Source organism: Agelaius phoeniceus, chromosome 11 (genome assembly GCF_051311805.1).
Source record: "Agelaius phoeniceus isolate bAgePho1 chromosome 11, bAgePho1.hap1, whole genome shotgun sequence".
NCBI classification, from domain to species: Eukaryota; Metazoa; Chordata; class Aves; order Passeriformes; family Icteridae; genus Agelaius; species Agelaius phoeniceus.
In genome coordinates this window covers 14,339,098-14,353,555 of record NC_135275.1, presented here as the reverse complement: position 1 = coordinate 14,353,555, position 14,458 = coordinate 14,339,098, and the positions used below count along the sequence as shown (strand labels likewise).

The window sequence follows — 14,458 nt, the reverse complement described above, 5'->3', positions numbered from 1 at the left end:
GGCCAATGGGCGGGGGGCGGGGCGGGGCCACGTGGGACTCGGCCAATGAGCGCTGGGGGGGGGCGGTGGCGGGGTTGGTGCGGCCAAGATGGAGTCGGTGGCTCTGGTGGCCCCGGTGACAGCGCTGGAGTTCGCGGGGGATGTGCTGCTGGCGGGTGAGCGCTGGGACCGTACCGGGGCGGGCGGCGGGGCCAGCGGCAGCGGCTGACGCGGTGTCCCGCAGGTACAGGCCCGGAGGTGGTGGCGTTTCGGCTGAGCGGCGGCGGGCCGGCGACGGCGGCGGGCCGGCGGAGCGTGCTGCGTGAGGCCAGCGTGCAGGGGCTGCGGGCCGAGCCGGCGCCCGGGCCGGCGGCGCGAGTAGCGGTGTTCGGCGGGCGCTGGCTGGCAGTGCTGGCGGTGCGGCGGGGCGGAGCGGGCGCTGGGCCGCTGCTGGCGGCGTGCGGCGGCGGGGCCGCGCGCGAGCTCCGGGCGCGGGTGTGGGAGGCGCGGTGGGCGGCGGGCGGGCGGCTGGCGCTGGCGCTGGGCGGCGGGACCGTGGCGCTCTACGAATGGTGGGGTGGCGGGCGCTGGCTGCGGCAGGCGAGCTGTGGCGGGGCCGGGGCGCTGCGCTGCGCCGTGCTGGCGGGGGTGAGCTGGGGGCGGCTGGCGCTGGCGGCCGGCACGGCCACGGGGAACGTGGTGGTTTGGCGGGCGGCGGCGGCCACGGCCCCGCAGCGTCAGCTGTGCGGGCACCGGGGCGCGGTGCTGGCGCTTTACTACGCGGCGTCGCGGGGGCTGCTCGCCTCCGCCTCCGAAGACCGCAGCGTGCGCCTGTGGGCCGTGGGCGAGTTGGGCGGCGGGGACGGGGCCGGCACCTGCCTGCTGGTGTGCTACGGGCACGGGGCGCGAGTGGCCGCCGTGGTGCTGCGGGGGCCGCTCCCGGTCAGCGCTGGGGAGGACGGCGCCTGCCTGGAGTGGAGCGGCGGCGGCACCGTGCGGCGGGCGCGGCGCGGGCACCGCGGGGCCCTGCGCGCCCTGGCCCTGCGCCCCGCCGGCGGCCGCGTGGCCACGGGCGGCGACGACGGCGGCGTCCGGCTCTGGCAGCCCCGGCGGGAGGCTACGGAGGCGGTCCCCGCGGTTGCGGCGCTGGGGGCCCGGGAGCGGCCGCGGGCCGTGCTGCTGGTGGGGCCGCGGCGGGTGCTGGTGCTGGACGAGGCGGGCGGGCTGGAGGCATTCGAAGTGGCTCAGGGTTGCTGGACACCGGTGCTGCACCCCGCCGCCAGCGGGCCCCGCGGCGTGCTGGCGGCCGCCCCGCTGCACGAATGGGACGAGACGCTCTGCGCCGTGGCCGGCGGCGACGGGCGCCTCCTCCTTTTCGCCTTGAGCTGCCCCGGGGCCGCCACCAAGCTCACGCTGTTCGAGGGGGCCGTGCACGGGCTGAGCTGGGCCCCCAGTCCCGGGCTGCCCCCCGACATCGCTGCTGCTCTTCTGGCCTCTGGTCCCGACGGGGAGATGCTCTGGCTGGACGTCACGCACCGCCCCGGGCAGGCACCTTGGGTGCGGCTCATGGGTCGGTACCTGCTGCCCCCCTGCAAGCAGCGATGGCACACCTGTGCTACCTTCTTGCCCCAGGAAGGGCTCCTGGTCTGTGGGGACCGGCGGGGCTCCCTCCTCCTCTTCTCTTGCAGCAGTTCCTTGGGGTGGGCTGCAGAAAGCACCAGCATTGTCAATGGTGGCACTGACCCCGTTATTAAGGACTCTAGTAATGAGCTGGAGCCCTCTTGCTCATTGCACAAAGGATCTCTTCCTCTTGAGTCCCCACTGTCAGTGCTCTTTGGACTCCACGGGAAGACAGGAGTTACCTCGGTGACCATCCACAGGGGCTACATTTACAGCACAGGCCGGGATGGTGTCTACCGCCAGCTTCGCCTGTGGGACCAGCAGCTGGAGGTCCTGCAGAAGCACAGGCCCTGCAAAGGGCTGCAATGGATTGAGGAGCTGCACTTCACCTCGGATGGGGACCTGCTTGTGCTGGGCTTTCATGCTGACAACTTTGTGGTGTGGAGCAGCAGGACCGGCGAGAACATCCACTGCATCCCCTGCGGGGGCGGGCACCGCTCCTGGAGCTACTGCAGCAGCCCCTCAGCCGAGGTGTTTGCCTTTATCAAATCTGGGGATGTGATGCTGTACCACCGTGAGGCCGAGCCCTGCGAGCAGCAAGTGCTGCTGGAATCCCTGCACGGGCGGGAGATCACCTGCGTGCGGCGCCTGGGGGCCGTGCAGGTGCCCGGCCGTGCCACCGTTAACGTGTTTGTCACCGGCAGTGAGGACACCACGACCTGTGTCCTGGTGCTCAGTGAGAACTCTCGGGCAGCTGTGCCCCTTGCCCGCCTCAGTGACCACATTTCCAGTGTGAGGACGTTGGCATTCGCCATGGGACCTGGAGATGAGGGCTTTGGTGATGAGGGCTTGTCTGCCCTGCTCTTCTCTGCAGGCGGCCGCGCACAGATCGAGTGCTACCGGCTGCTGTGCACTGGGGACACGGCGGCTCAGAGTGCTGTGGCCTGCCAGGTCATGCATGTGGCCTCCCACCGGCTGGACAAGCACTGGGAGAAGAAGAAGAACAGGCACAAGCTTGTCAAGATGGACCCAGAGACAAGGTGATGATCAGGGACTGCCCAAGGCAGGATTAGTAGTGATCACAGTGTGGGAGGGTGTTGGGAGCTGCACAGGCCTCCACTGGAATACCTGCTCTGTGCAGCTGCAGGTTCAGCTGAGGCAGACAGGGCCAGCGTGGTTTCGTGTGTGATTCCTGGTGTACAGTGCCCTGTGGGCCTCAAGGGGCTTTTGGTGTAAGGGAAAGGCTCAGGGCTGCTCTCCTGGGCCACCCAGCTCCATGGGCCAGAGAGGTGTTGGTGAATGTTGTGTCTTTGCTGCAGGTACATGTCCCTGTCAGTTGTGCCTGGGACAAGCACCAAGCAGCTGCCAACACCCTGGAAATTCCTGGCTGCTGCCTGCAGTGATGGATCAGTCCGGTGAGGAGCCATCATGGGGCCTGACAGGGAGAATGGAGCTGGTGATGGCAGCAGAGCAGGCTCAAAACAGGAGGCTGCTGCCATGGGATGTGGCCTGCTCTGAGCTGGCCATAAGACAGTGCATGGTGGGAAATGGGCCAGAAGCTCCTACACTCCCACAGCCCTCTGCTCCATTACAGGATCTTTGGGCTGCTGGAGGCTGCTCGGAAGTTGGTGCTGGTGGCAGAGTCATTTCACCACCAGCGCTGTGTGCTGAAGGTGGAAGCATTCCTGCACACAGGGGCAGGAGGAGAGAGGTGAGCCCTGAATGCTGGGCTGCCATCGATGGGCTCTGGGTAGAAATGTCAGTCCTCGCAGAGATGGCAGCTCAGCAGGCAGAGAGAAGGGAGAAGTTAATCCCTGGGGGCTGTTCTGCCATTTCCATGGATCTCAGTGGGAACCCCCAGGGCTGCAGCCACAGACTCCCTCTACACTCCCCATTCTAGGAGGCACCTCCTGTGCAGCGCAGCCACTGATGGCAGCATTGCCTTTTGGGACATCACCGGCCCCATCATGGATGCGGCAGACACCCTGCACCAAGCAGAGGGAGAGATGCAGCCCTTGGGTGAGTGCTGCTGCCCAGCAGCTCTTCTGCTCCCTCTAACAAGGTGAGCATTGCTCTCCTGACCCAGCCCGTTTTCCCAGCTCTGGAGGCCCCGCTGGTCACGGTCATGGCGCACAGCTGCGGTGTCAACAGCCTTCACATCCGCCAGACGCCCGAGGGACGGTACCTGGTGGCCAGCGGCAGTGACGATGGCTCCATCCATGTCTGCCTGCTGGAGGTGGCCCTGGGCAGGGCTGAGGCCACGGCAGGGACCTGCCTGCGGGTCCTGGAGCGGGTGTGCAGGCCCTGTGCCCACGCTGCCCATGTGACGGGGATCCGGGTGCTGCGGCCAGACCTGCTGCTCTCTGCCTCGGTGGACCAGCGCCTGACGCTGTGGAACCGCTGCCCAGGCGAGCTGGTGCCCCTCAGCACCACCTTCTTCCACGTGCCTGACCTAGCTGAGCTGGACTGCTGGGAGGTGGAGGAGGCGGGGGGCGAGCTGCGGTACTACTGCGTGCTCTGTGGGCAGGGCCTGGAGATGCTGTGTGGCACAGCCTCCCCAAAACCTCCTCCACAAGAGGCTCCTCAGTAATGGGGCAGGTGTGTGACACATCCAGGTCCCTGCCTGCATTTGGAGGGCACCCTGCATGTGGGCTTTGCCCGTCACTGTGGTCCCTGCCTCCAGCCTGCACACTCATGTGTCTTGTCCTGAGGGGACAGGCATAGCTCCTTCAAGCACATGCCATGGTTGTGGTGCTCAAGGCCAGTGGTCTCTGGGAAGAAGGCAGATGTGATCTCTCCAGACAAGCCTAGGGCCTCCCCATGCAGTAAGGAAGTGGGGCTGTTAGCCCCTCTGCCCAAGAGCAGCTATTCCTCTGCAAGGTGTGAAGGATCAATGTCAGCTTTCCAGTCTTAGTCTCAGAGAGGAACCTTGCTTGGGAGGCACTGAAGATATGGCCCAGTCCTGGGAGCTTGAGAGCAGCAGGAGGCCAGGAAGGGTCAGGGACTGGTGTGACACATGGTGGGCTGCAGTCCTGTGTGTCCACAGACAGCCCTGTGTGACAGTCTTGACCCTGCAGAGCTGAAATCCACAGGGACACTGATCCTCCACAGCAGCACCCTTGTGGCATGGGGGTGGCTGGGCTGCCCACAAATACCACCCCACTCAGGCCAAGTGGGTTTTTCCTGCATAGCAGCAGGATCCAGGACAGTCAGACCAAAGAAAAGAAGGAAGGACAAACAACCCTGAGGTCAGACACATAGAGGAGTTGTCCAGCAACAAGTGTATTGGACCCCAATACTGGGGCCTGGCTCAGAGCCCAACAGGAGCCAAGAGCCTCAGAAGCTCCCTGCCAGCACAGAGCACCTTTCAATAAAGTTTTGAGGGAAGTGAAGTTGGCATTTGTCTTTGTGGTGACTGGTCCCTGCTGCCACCTCCCCAGTACTCCCAGCCCAGCTTCTGGGGTGCCACAGGAGCCCTTTTCCCTTCTGCTGGTGTAGATGTGGAGGGGCACCCATGTCCCACACTGGACAAAGCTGCAGAGAGTACAGACCAATCCCCAAACACCATGGGAAGGGAAATGCCTCCATGGGGCTGAACTGTGCCTTGCCTGCCACTGGAGCAGCCCTTGCCCTGCCAGGACAATGTGCCCTGTTCTCCCCCCCAACAGTGGTGTGTAGGTGACTGTCACACCATGGTCCAGCTCTTCAGGGGTGGCTCAGATCTGGCTGAGAGGAGGGAGGTGCAGGGTTGCCAGGGCACTGTGGAACACATCTCTCACTGCTCCCAGCAGCTGGAGGCGAGCAAACATCTGGTCAAAGAGATGAGGGAATGGCTCCTGCAGGGAGAAAGGCAGCTTGGGACTGCACACCTACAAGTGGACAAACTACCCCTTGACAGGCTGGCCCTGCAGACACTGCTGCCTGTGCTCCCTTGGAGGATGGGACAGGGGGACATCACACTCCTGGCACCATTCCCCACATGGCTGCCCCCCAAGAGCAGTGCAGCCCCAAAAGGACTGCAGGGGCACAAGGCTGAGGCTGGCACACCTAACTCACCCCCAGGATGTGCACCCGGTTGTAGTAGGAGCTGAAATCCATACTGAGCTGGATCAGGAACTTGCACACCTACAAGGCAGAGACATTCTCATGGCACAGTGAAGTCTGGCTGGTCTTGGGCCCTCACCCACCCCAAGCAAAGCAGGAACTGCCCCAGGGGCATGGCCATCTATTCTCTCAGCACTGTCCCTGTGTTGCTCACTGATGGGGAGCACCTGTTGGCCTGAAGCTTTGCCCTGGGCTGGGACTGCTGGAGCAGCATCCATGGATGCTGTGGCACATGGCACTTACTGTCTCTGTGCTGGCAGTGATCCGGATCCCCTTGGAGGGTGGGGGCAGCTGTGCTGCCTGCTGCAGGACTTCAGGGAAGGGCAGGAGATAGTTGAAGAGCAGGAGCCATTCACCCTGTGAAGGGATTACATGTCTAAGTGTCAGATCCTCCTGGGCCATAGCATCCATCACCAGAGCCAAGGGTGCACAGATCCCCCCCATTCCTCATCTCAGCACTCACCTCTTCTCGAAGGCAGGAGAAGTTCAGTTCAGACACTGGTGGCAGAGGTGGATATGTGCCTGGAAAGCAGGGAGACTGTTGTGCCCAAAGAAGCCCCTGTGGCTCCAGCAGTGGCTGTCAGAGGAGGGTGCTGAGGCTGGTGCTCACCCTGCTCCACAGCCCGCTGGAAGGTGCTGAAGAGCGTGGCCAGTCGGGCACAGTTGTACATCACAAAGGCACCACTCTTTGTTCCTTTTGTGGAGATGCTATTGTTCTCCAGGTCCAGGGTGATCTGAAGGCAGGGAGAAGCCACAGTCCAGGCTGCTCAGCACAGATCCACTCCACTCTTCCCACAACCTGCCAGCCCTGGCTCCATGCAAGCCACTGTCCTACCTGACTCCGGTGAGCAGTGCTCAGCATCTCAAACCTGATGGCAGCCACTGTCAGGGTATCAATCACCTCTGTCCAGGCCTCATCTGTGGAGAAGGCAGGTGCCATCGTGGACAGCTTGCTCCATTCCCATGTACTGATATCCCCAGCACCCAGGCAGGACACCCCTGGTTGAGCACCACCACAGCACCAGCCCTGGCTCCCATCAGGAGTTGCTCTGTGCCAGTGCCCTGAATGTTCAGATGCCTTCCCAAAGCGAGGGCAAACACCTGGCTCGGTCCTGGAGGGGAGAAGGAGCACCCTGCAGGTGCAGCCCCCCCTGGCTGTGGACTCATGGGAGCAATGAGGATGGGATGGAGCAGCATCCCCATGGAGCCCTAGCTCTCACCTTGTGCAAGCTCCCCATACTTGATCACAGAGGCCTCATACATCTGGCGCTTCCGGAGCCTGGGACAAACACAGACAGAGCCACCCACTGTGGGCTGAGCTGGCCCACAGGGAGCCTTAGCAGCAGAGAAAGCAGCAGGTGCCTTGCACAGCAACTTACTGGAAGTACTGGTCTGCCCCAATGGGTGATGAGGGGCTGGTCACCTTCACTGGCCCACAGACAAGGTGTTTCTGAAAGACACAGAGGCTGAGGCTGGGAATGGAGTGAAATCCAGCCCTGTTCTAAACCTAGAGCCAAGGATGGATGCTGGGGGCCACACTGAGAAGGGTTAGAGGTTGCTCTTGCTCACCTGCAAAGCTGTGTGGGCTCCCGGATCCAAAATCCTCCAGAGCACATCCAGCTGCTGCTGCTGGAATTCCTCCTCACAGTTCACCACATGCACGATGCTGCAGCAACTACTCTGGCCTTTGGCCTGCAGCAGAGCAATACAGGGTGCTCAATCCCATTGCCTGCCAGAAGGAAGGGACACTTGGGAAGTGAGAGGCAGGCAGTGCTGTGGGGTCACTCACTGGGCACTGCAGAACAGCTTCCTGCAGCTCAGCCAAGGACCGCAGTGTGCTCTCTGTCACTGAAAGAAGGAGGGACACACAGTGGGACACGGTGTTCTCCACCCTCCAGCATCGGGTCTGCCCCAGGATCAAACCAGATTGAAGGAGAACAAGAGGGGCAAGCCACTTGTGTCCACCACCCCACCTTATTTTTGTTAAAAACAGCTTAAAGGAAACAAGCCTATTTGCACCCATTCCACCCCCACCTGAGCTGATGTACATGTGAGGCTCACCGAGAAGCACATCTAGATTGGGGTCATAGCCCAACAAGCCCTGCTGCTCCACGAAGCTCTTCAGGTGCACCTTTGAGAGGACACCCTCGGCTGTACCTGGCCCCTGCTCACAGGTTGTGGCACAGGGGCACCGGCCCAGCGCTGCCTTCAAGGCCGAGATGGCATCAGTGAGGGCCGAGCCACCGGAGCCGGAGGGCCAGCAGATGCGGAGCTGCCGCAGGACGTCCCAGCTCCTCTCCTCGCTGAGGGCAGGGACCAGTCGCACGTCGACCCTGCGAGAGAGGGCGAGGCAGGCGCTGGGAGCGGCGGGCGCTGCGGTGGGGGCCGGGAGCAGGACTGGCCGGAGGCACTCACCCCTGGGCGCGCAGCAGCTGGGCCAGGTGGTCGGCCAGCAGGACGGAGCGGAGGTGGCGGGGCCGCAGGGCAGCGGGGCTGCTGCGTAGGGCCGGGCAGTGCAGCACCACGCAGCCCGTGCGCGGCCCCGCCGCGGGGGCAGGCGGGCCGGGCAGAGGCCCCAGCAGGCGCTGGAAGGCCTCGGGGCGGTGCACCTGCACCGCCAGCCCCGCCGGCGTCTGCCGGCAGATCCGCAGCGGCAGCACCGCCGGGCCCCGCAGCGACGGCACCGCTGACACGGCCTCGGGGGGCACCTGCGGGCGGAGGGCGAGGACCGGTCCGGGCTGCACGGGCACAGGACGGCCCCAGCCCAGGCCCCATCAAACCGCTCCCGCAAATCTCGCTCCCGACCCAGCCCTGCCCACGCCGCCACGGCCTACCTGCCCTCCGGGAAAGGCGGCGCTCAGCGCGGCCCGCGGCGCCAGGAAATCCCGGTAGCGCAGGTTGCGGGCGCCGCTCTCCTTCACCCAGAGCGCGGCGGGCCGCCCCAGGGCCCCGTTCAGCGCCCGCAGCGTGGCCGCCACCCCCGGGCGGCCCTCGCCCATCTCCTCGCCCATCGCGCGCTTCCGTAACCGCGGCCGGAAATGATGTCACGCCTCTCCCAGAAGGCCGCCATGTTACGTGCGGCGCTCCCGGGCGGCCATCTTGGTGACGGGCGCGTTGGCCGGGCAGGGCGGCCATCTTGGGGGGACGGGTGCGGAGCCGCCATGGTGGGTGTGGCGGGCAGCGGGCGCCGCCATGATGAGTGTGTCAGGTCAGGACCACAGAGCTGCAAGCAGGCACCCCGAATGGCCCGAAAGGGTGTCAGTCCCGCTCAGCCTCACCCCAGCGGGACCATGGTGTCACCCTGAGGTGTGTAGGAGTGGTGTCCTCTCTTCTCCAAAACCGGGGAGCCCAGACCTAAAACCCTCAGGAACTGAGCAGGATCAGAGAGGCCCGGGCAGAAAGGGCTGCCTGGGGCAGGGAGTGCAGCACAGCCGTGGGCATGGCCCAGCCCAGAGCACAGCCTGGTGGTCCCTGGGCTGCCGGGGACAACAAGGGGCCCTGGGAGCAGGTCCAGCAGCCTGAACTGTGGTGGGAAGGGAGGTTTGGATGGGCTGGAGTGTGTGAGACCAGCTGTGGGCATGGTGTCACTGGCAGGCCCTGGCTGGGCAGTCCAGCCTGTCCACCATGAGCCCCAGGGCTTGGCTGGACTCTGACACGATGGCTGAGGAACGTGAGCAGCACCCACGTGCCTGCGGCATGGCCTCTGCGTGGCACAGCAATGAGCAGCTGTGCATGCACGCCCTGCCATGTTCTCCAGGCCCGCCCTAGAGGGCTGCTCTCCTGTCCAGCACATGAGCACTGTCCCCCTTATCAGCCCCAGGAAGGAAGTGGAAGCGATTAGATCGTGGTCTTGATTACATCTGCAGAGCTGAGCTGCTCCACAGCAATGGTTGAAACACAGATCTGACAGAGAGCTCACACTGCTGGCAGCCCCATGACAAGTGTGCCAGTGGCTGCTGAACTGGCGACAGGCCAAGGGCCCAGCACAGCCCCAGCCCCATGGCACCAAACCTGACTGACAGGAGGAGGAAGCGCCAAACCCCACCACAGCACAGAGTTAGGGACCTCCCTTTCTGCTATGCCCTTCCTGCCCTCCCCGTTAGGCAGGTGGGGGCTGCGGGGAAAGGAAGGAGCTCTGCCCGCAGGGCCCAAACCGGTTCCTCCAGGGCTTGTGTGCGTGGGGGAAAGAGGGGGGAGCAGGGTGAGGGCAGATCCTGCTGCATGGGCTCTTCCAGGAATGCAACAACTGCCTTTGGGGCTCTTCAGGCAGCTCTGGAGCCCCAGGGCTGCAGCCCACAGCCAGTGAGAATCTGCAGCCCCAGGGCAGGAGTGAGAACACGTCCATGCCATGGTGGGGTGCTCCCTGCGCCACCCACAGCCAAGAGGTGATCTGAGAATCGCTGCTCACACCAGACCAACTGCTGACTGTCCGCAGTGCAGGAGCTGCTCAGGACCCCTGCCCGGCCAGGGGGACTTGCTGGACCTTGTGTCACCACTCAAGACGGGTCTAGGCTGGATCCGTCCACATCCTCGGAGCGTCCCGCAGGCCGCCCACGTGGGCCCCGGCAGCGCAGTGGCCCGGGGAGGGCTCTCGGAGGCGCCGAAAGAGCTTTGGAAAGACACGACATCCCCGATGGCTCTCTGGCTGCTGGCTCAGCGGGAGTGATCGTGTCATTCCAAAGCCATCTCTCTCCAAGGGCTGGATCCTGCCCAGCCCTGCAGGCACTGGGGTGCTGCGAGGGCCAGGGAGAGCCGGCATGGGCAGGAACTTTGGCAGTGTCACAGCCTGCACCGCCGTGGTTCAGGGGACCACATCCACGCTGTGGCAAAGCAGCCATGCTCCCCATACTCTCCCAGGAAGCCAGCTGCTATTTTTAGCTGTTGGGGGCACAAGAAACAGAAGCGCCCCCCAGCCCGGTGCAGGGGCTGAGCCACGAGGCTGGGCACCGGCGATCCCCCATCCTGACACCACCCTTCTTCCAGCGTGGCCCCAGGCGCTGCCCCAGCCCCGGCAGGGGCTGCAGTGGGACACGCGGCTCTTGCCCAGCACGGGGAGGTGGGCAGGGGTGGGGTGGGGGGGGTGTGCGGCGAGGCGGTGGCGGGAGCGCGGGTAACGAAACCCCAGGGCAGCTGGGCACAGTGGGAACAGCTGCTTTTGGGATTCCGTTGCCCGCGCTGGCGCCGCGGAGGGATGGGCACGGGCACCACGGCCATGCCACCCCAACCCTGGGGCAGTCGGTGGGCCAGGAGGGGAGAGGGCGACTTACCGGCGGGGAGCGGGGCGGAGGAGGTGAGTGGGAGCCACCGCCGGGCCGTTGTGATCGGGGGTGCCGACAGAGACCGGGGTTGTGCTGCCGGCTCCCCCCGCGCCGCGGGCCGGGTGCCAAGGGGAGGGCGGCACGGCCGAGCCAAAAGGAAACGGCTCCGAACAAAGCCCCGGTGGGGCTGGAGCAACTGGTGCCAGCCCATCAGCCCCCGACGGGGCCCGGAAACACGAGCCGTCCCCGAGGGAGGGCACCTGCCCCGGCACCTGCGCCTAGAGGCGGCACGGCCCGGCCCGGCCCCGCCGCTGCCAGCGCCTCCGGCCCCCGCCCCGGCGAGGAGCCCTCGGCAACGCCACGGGGGGAATTCAAACCGCGCGGGGAACCCCACCGGCCCCGTGCGGAGCTCCCGCGGTGCTGCCCGGGGATCCCTGGGACCCTGCGCTGGCCAAGGCTGCCGGCTGTGGGAATTCCTGATGCCTCCGGCACGGCACGGTGGCGGGAAATGCTCCGCCGCCACTTCCAGGGAGCTTCCCGGTGGCCCCCGCAATGTCAGGCTACGGCTGGCCCCGGGGGGGGTGACACAGGTGGGGACGTGGGTCCCCTGTCCCAGGGCACCTCTGAGCCCGCAGTGCCACCGGCCGCACCGAGCGCGGCAGGAGGAGGATGAGGGTGCAGCGGGAGGTGCCGGCGGCGGCGGCTCCGGGCGTTCAGCCCCGACTGGCAACAGCCGCCCGCAGCGGGGCACACGGGGGCCCAGGGCGCCGTGCCGAGCCTGGGGCAGCCCAGGGGCACCGGCGGGGCCGGGCCAGGAGCGCAGCCAAGACCCGGGCCCGCTCCCTCCCGCCCGGGGAGCCGCCCGCTCCCCTCTCACCTCCGGCCCCGCAGCCTTCGGCACAGCAGCCCCTCCCGGCGGCGGGGTCGGGGAGGCTCCAGCGGGACACCCCGCTCCCGCCGTGCCGCTCCCGCCCCGCCACCGGCCGCTTTCGGTTTCGCTCCGGCGCCCACCTGGGCTCTGCAGGTCGGGGCGCGCCCGGGCCCGGAGGCAGCGGGTGTGTGAGTGTCGCCGCCCTCCCGTCCCTCAGGACCCCGGGCGGGGGGACCCCGAGGGCTCCCTGGGAGCCCCACTCCGATCCCGCTCCCCCAGTGGCGCTGTCCCGGCCCCGGCCGCCAGTGGGCGGTAGCGGCGGGGGCGGGGCCGCCCGGTGGTTCCGGCGGGGTCGCGGCCATGGCGGCGCTGCGGCGGCTCGTGCCGGCGGTGGGGCGGGCGGCGGGCAGGTACCGGCACCGGCAACCGGCACCGCCGCTGCCCTGCGACCGGGGGAGGTGCCTGTGGGATGCCGTAGGGTGTCCGGGAGGTGTCCGTGGGTCCCCCGTGTCCCAGCTGCTCACTCTCCCCGCAGAGCGCCGTACCGGGGTCACCGGCTCACTCCGGCGGATGATGAGATGTACCAGCGGACGCGGGTGATGGTGCTGCAGCCGGAGTCCCCCAACATCATGTTCATCGAGGGCTACAGCACCCGCGGCTTCACCATCAGCGGAGACCTGGTGGTGGGGCCCTGCGCCGTCCTGCCCCGCAGCATCCTCCAGTGGAACGTGAGTGCCCGGCGGCGGGGCCGGGGCTGCCGGGCGCCACCGCGCGCCGGGGCAGCTCCCCTCAACGCCCGCCGTGTCCCCGCAGGTTGGCTCCCATCGCGACATCTCTATCGAGAGTCTGTCGCTGTTCCGGCTGCTGGAGCCCCAGATAGGTACGCGGGGCAGGAGAGGCGCGGGCTGCCCCTCTTCGGGCTCCTGTCGGGGTGGCTGTGCGGGAGCCATTGGTGCCTGCAGGAAGGGCAGCTCTGGGCCGAGGCAGCTCGAATGCTGCCCTGCTCACCCTTGTCTTGCCCTGGTTGCAGAGATCCTGGTGCTGGGCACGGGGGACAGGGTGGAGCGGCTGCACCCTGCCATGATGAAGCAGATGCGGGAGTGCGGGATTGCTGTGGAGGTGCAGGACACGGTAAGGGTGGGCACAGGCAGCACCCCATTGAAAGGGGGGAGGGAGGGAGGGGGTCATGTGCCATGTGGGGAAGGGCCGAGTCTCCTTTCTGAGGGCCGGAGCTTCGCTCACTCCCGTTTCTATTCACAGGCGAATGCATGTGCAACCTTCAACTTCCTCATGAATGAAAGGCGCGTGGTGGCTGCTGGGCTCATCCCCCCGCGGGGCACCTAAGGCGTGTAGGCACTGCCTGCCATGCCCATGGGCTGAGTGGTTCCTCCCCTGCCCGCCTGAAGCCCGCGAGGGTCACTGCTCCATAGTGAACTGTGGAGCTGTCGGCTCAGTGATGACTCTGCCACAGGAGGGATGTGAAATACACGGGCTTAGCTCCTCCCTGCAGTCTCTGGCTTCTTGGCCTCCCTGCCAAATCTGGGCTGGAGACTGTGGGGCACAGCACAAGGCTTTGCTGGTGGCACTGCTTCCACAGCCCTGCCAAGGTCATGCCCCACACCTTGGCAGCAAGAAGTCTCACCTGAGGGAGGGTAAAGGCTGGTGGGGTGAGCTGTACATCCCCAGGCACACCTGGAGCTCCACGAGGAAAATAAAAGCAGGAAGTACAAGAAATTGTGTGGTGGTTAATGCACAACGCATTGAGGCTGTAACAAATTGAGGGGGCATGTGCTCACCTTGGGCACTAGGCAGCACATGTGGTGGTGGGATGCCATGTGCCAGCAGCTTCCTGACCACAGCACAAGCAACTTGTGTGTCCCAGGTGGTGCTGCATCCTCTTTCATTGAGGGCTCAAGCTCCAGCAGGGGACTTGGAAAGGGTCCCTGTCCTGAACTGGATGTTCATAGTTGGGGATGTCACCTCTGGGGAAGAGGGTACATGTACCTAATGGAAGCCTCATGCCCTGAACTCTGCCACCTTGCCAGGCAAAGGCAGGGGATGCAGCTGCAAGTTTTGGGTGGCTTTGCTTAGCAAATGTCTCACAGGTAAACCTGCCAAGCCAGGGAAGGTTGCACTGCTCAGGCCTGCAGAAATGCAGACCAGCTCCTTTATAAACTTGTGCCCCTCCCAGTGCATTGACCACCTTCCAGCAAACAACTGCTCTGTTGGAGCCTGGGCAGGTACTCCACAGTGAACAGCCCAAGGGGGTGCAGCCACTGAGCCTGGAGGTGTGGCAGCTACAAGAGGTTTAGGGGAAGAATGAAGCAGCTGCACCAGGAATGGGGGGCTGCAGCATCCTGGCTGCTGCCACAGCTGGCTTTGGCAGCTGCCAGCAGGAGATAATGGCCACGTTAAACTGTTTACTTTCTTGCCCAGCAGTCCAGCCCTTGTTTTCTGCTCTCAGGAAGGATTTGTAAAGGAACTACACTGTGTTACCCACTCAGCCCTGTCTCAGGGCTCTCCCTTCCCTGCTGTCCTTCACATGCACACAGTCCCTTCTGGGGTTATCAGCTGCCTCTGACAGTGTGGGAAGCAAGGGACAGAGCCAAGGACAGAGAGCAAGGGA

General features: G+C 65.3%; 2 protein-coding genes across 6 annotated transcripts; one reads left to right on the top strand and one right to left on the bottom strand.

The window, feature by feature from the left end:
* Positions 1–30: 30 nt before the first annotated feature.
* LOC129124761 (NADH dehydrogenase [ubiquinone] 1 alpha subcomplex assembly factor 3) lies at positions 31–13,566 on the top strand. 5 transcript variants are annotated; one of them, XM_077184377.1, is made up of 6 exons: positions 31–155; positions 224–2,639; positions 2,919–3,014; positions 3,194–3,310; positions 3,500–3,618; positions 3,699–4,991. In XM_077184377.1, the coding sequence occupies exons 1-6, from the start codon at positions 89–91 to the stop codon at positions 4,187–4,189; spliced, it is 3,306 nt and encodes a 1,101-aa protein (XP_077040492.1). In that variant the 5' UTR covers positions 31–88; the 3' UTR covers positions 4,190–4,991. The 5 variants fall into 5 exon arrangements, with proteins under 5 accessions (XP_077040492.1, XP_077040495.1, XP_077040497.1 ...); XM_077184382.1 differs by lacking the exons at positions 224–2,639; positions 2,919–3,014; positions 3,194–3,310; positions 3,500–3,618; positions 3,699–4,991 and adding exons at positions 12,368–12,560; positions 12,646–12,712; positions 12,863–12,963; positions 13,093–13,566 and having other exon boundaries at positions 52–155; XM_077184381.1 differs by lacking the exons at positions 31–155; positions 224–2,639; positions 2,919–3,014; ... (1 more) ...; positions 3,500–3,618; positions 3,699–4,991 and adding exons at positions 12,146–12,242; positions 12,368–12,560; positions 12,646–12,712; positions 12,863–12,963; positions 13,093–13,566.
* Positions 4,858–10,205, bottom strand: DALRD3 (DALR anticodon binding domain containing 3). Its single transcript, XM_077184383.1, has 13 exons — positions 8,538–10,205; positions 8,119–8,411; positions 7,765–8,036; positions 7,493–7,551; positions 7,273–7,395; positions 7,083–7,153; positions 6,924–6,982; positions 6,539–6,621; positions 6,314–6,437; positions 6,167–6,225; positions 5,947–6,060; positions 5,656–5,724; positions 4,858–5,435 (listed from the first exon to the last, which is right to left on the bottom strand). The coding sequence occupies exons 1-13, from the start codon at positions 8,712–8,714 to the stop codon at positions 5,316–5,318; spliced, it is 1,623 nt and encodes a 540-aa protein (XP_077040498.1). The 5' UTR covers positions 8,715–10,205; the 3' UTR covers positions 4,858–5,315.
* Positions 13,567–14,458: the final 892 nt, after the last annotated feature.

Coding starts and splice junctions, on each gene's coding strand:
- LOC129124761 (XM_077184377.1), top strand. CDS start 89: ATGGAGTCGGTGGCTCTGGTGGCCCCGGTGACAGCGCTGGAGTTCGCG. Junction 3,311..3,499: donor ACAGGGGCAGGAGGAGAGAG/GTGAGCCCTGAA, acceptor TCCCCATTCTAG/GAGGCACCTCCTGTGCAGCG. Junction 3,619..3,698: donor GGGAGAGATGCAGCCCTTGG/GTGAGTGCTGCT, acceptor CCGTTTTCCCAG/CTCTGGAGGCCCCGCTGGTC.
- DALRD3 (XM_077184383.1), bottom strand. CDS start 8,714: ATGGGCGAGGAGATGGGCGAGGGCCGCCCGGGGGTGGCGGCCACGCTG. Junction 6,438..6,538: donor GCACTGCTCACCGGAGTCAG/GTAGGACAGTGG, acceptor CCCTGCCTTCAG/ATCACCCTGGACCTGGAGAA. Junction 5,436..5,655: donor ACCGGGTGCACATCCTGGGG/GTGAGTTAGGTG, acceptor TTCTCCCTGCAG/GAGCCATTCCCTCATCTCTT.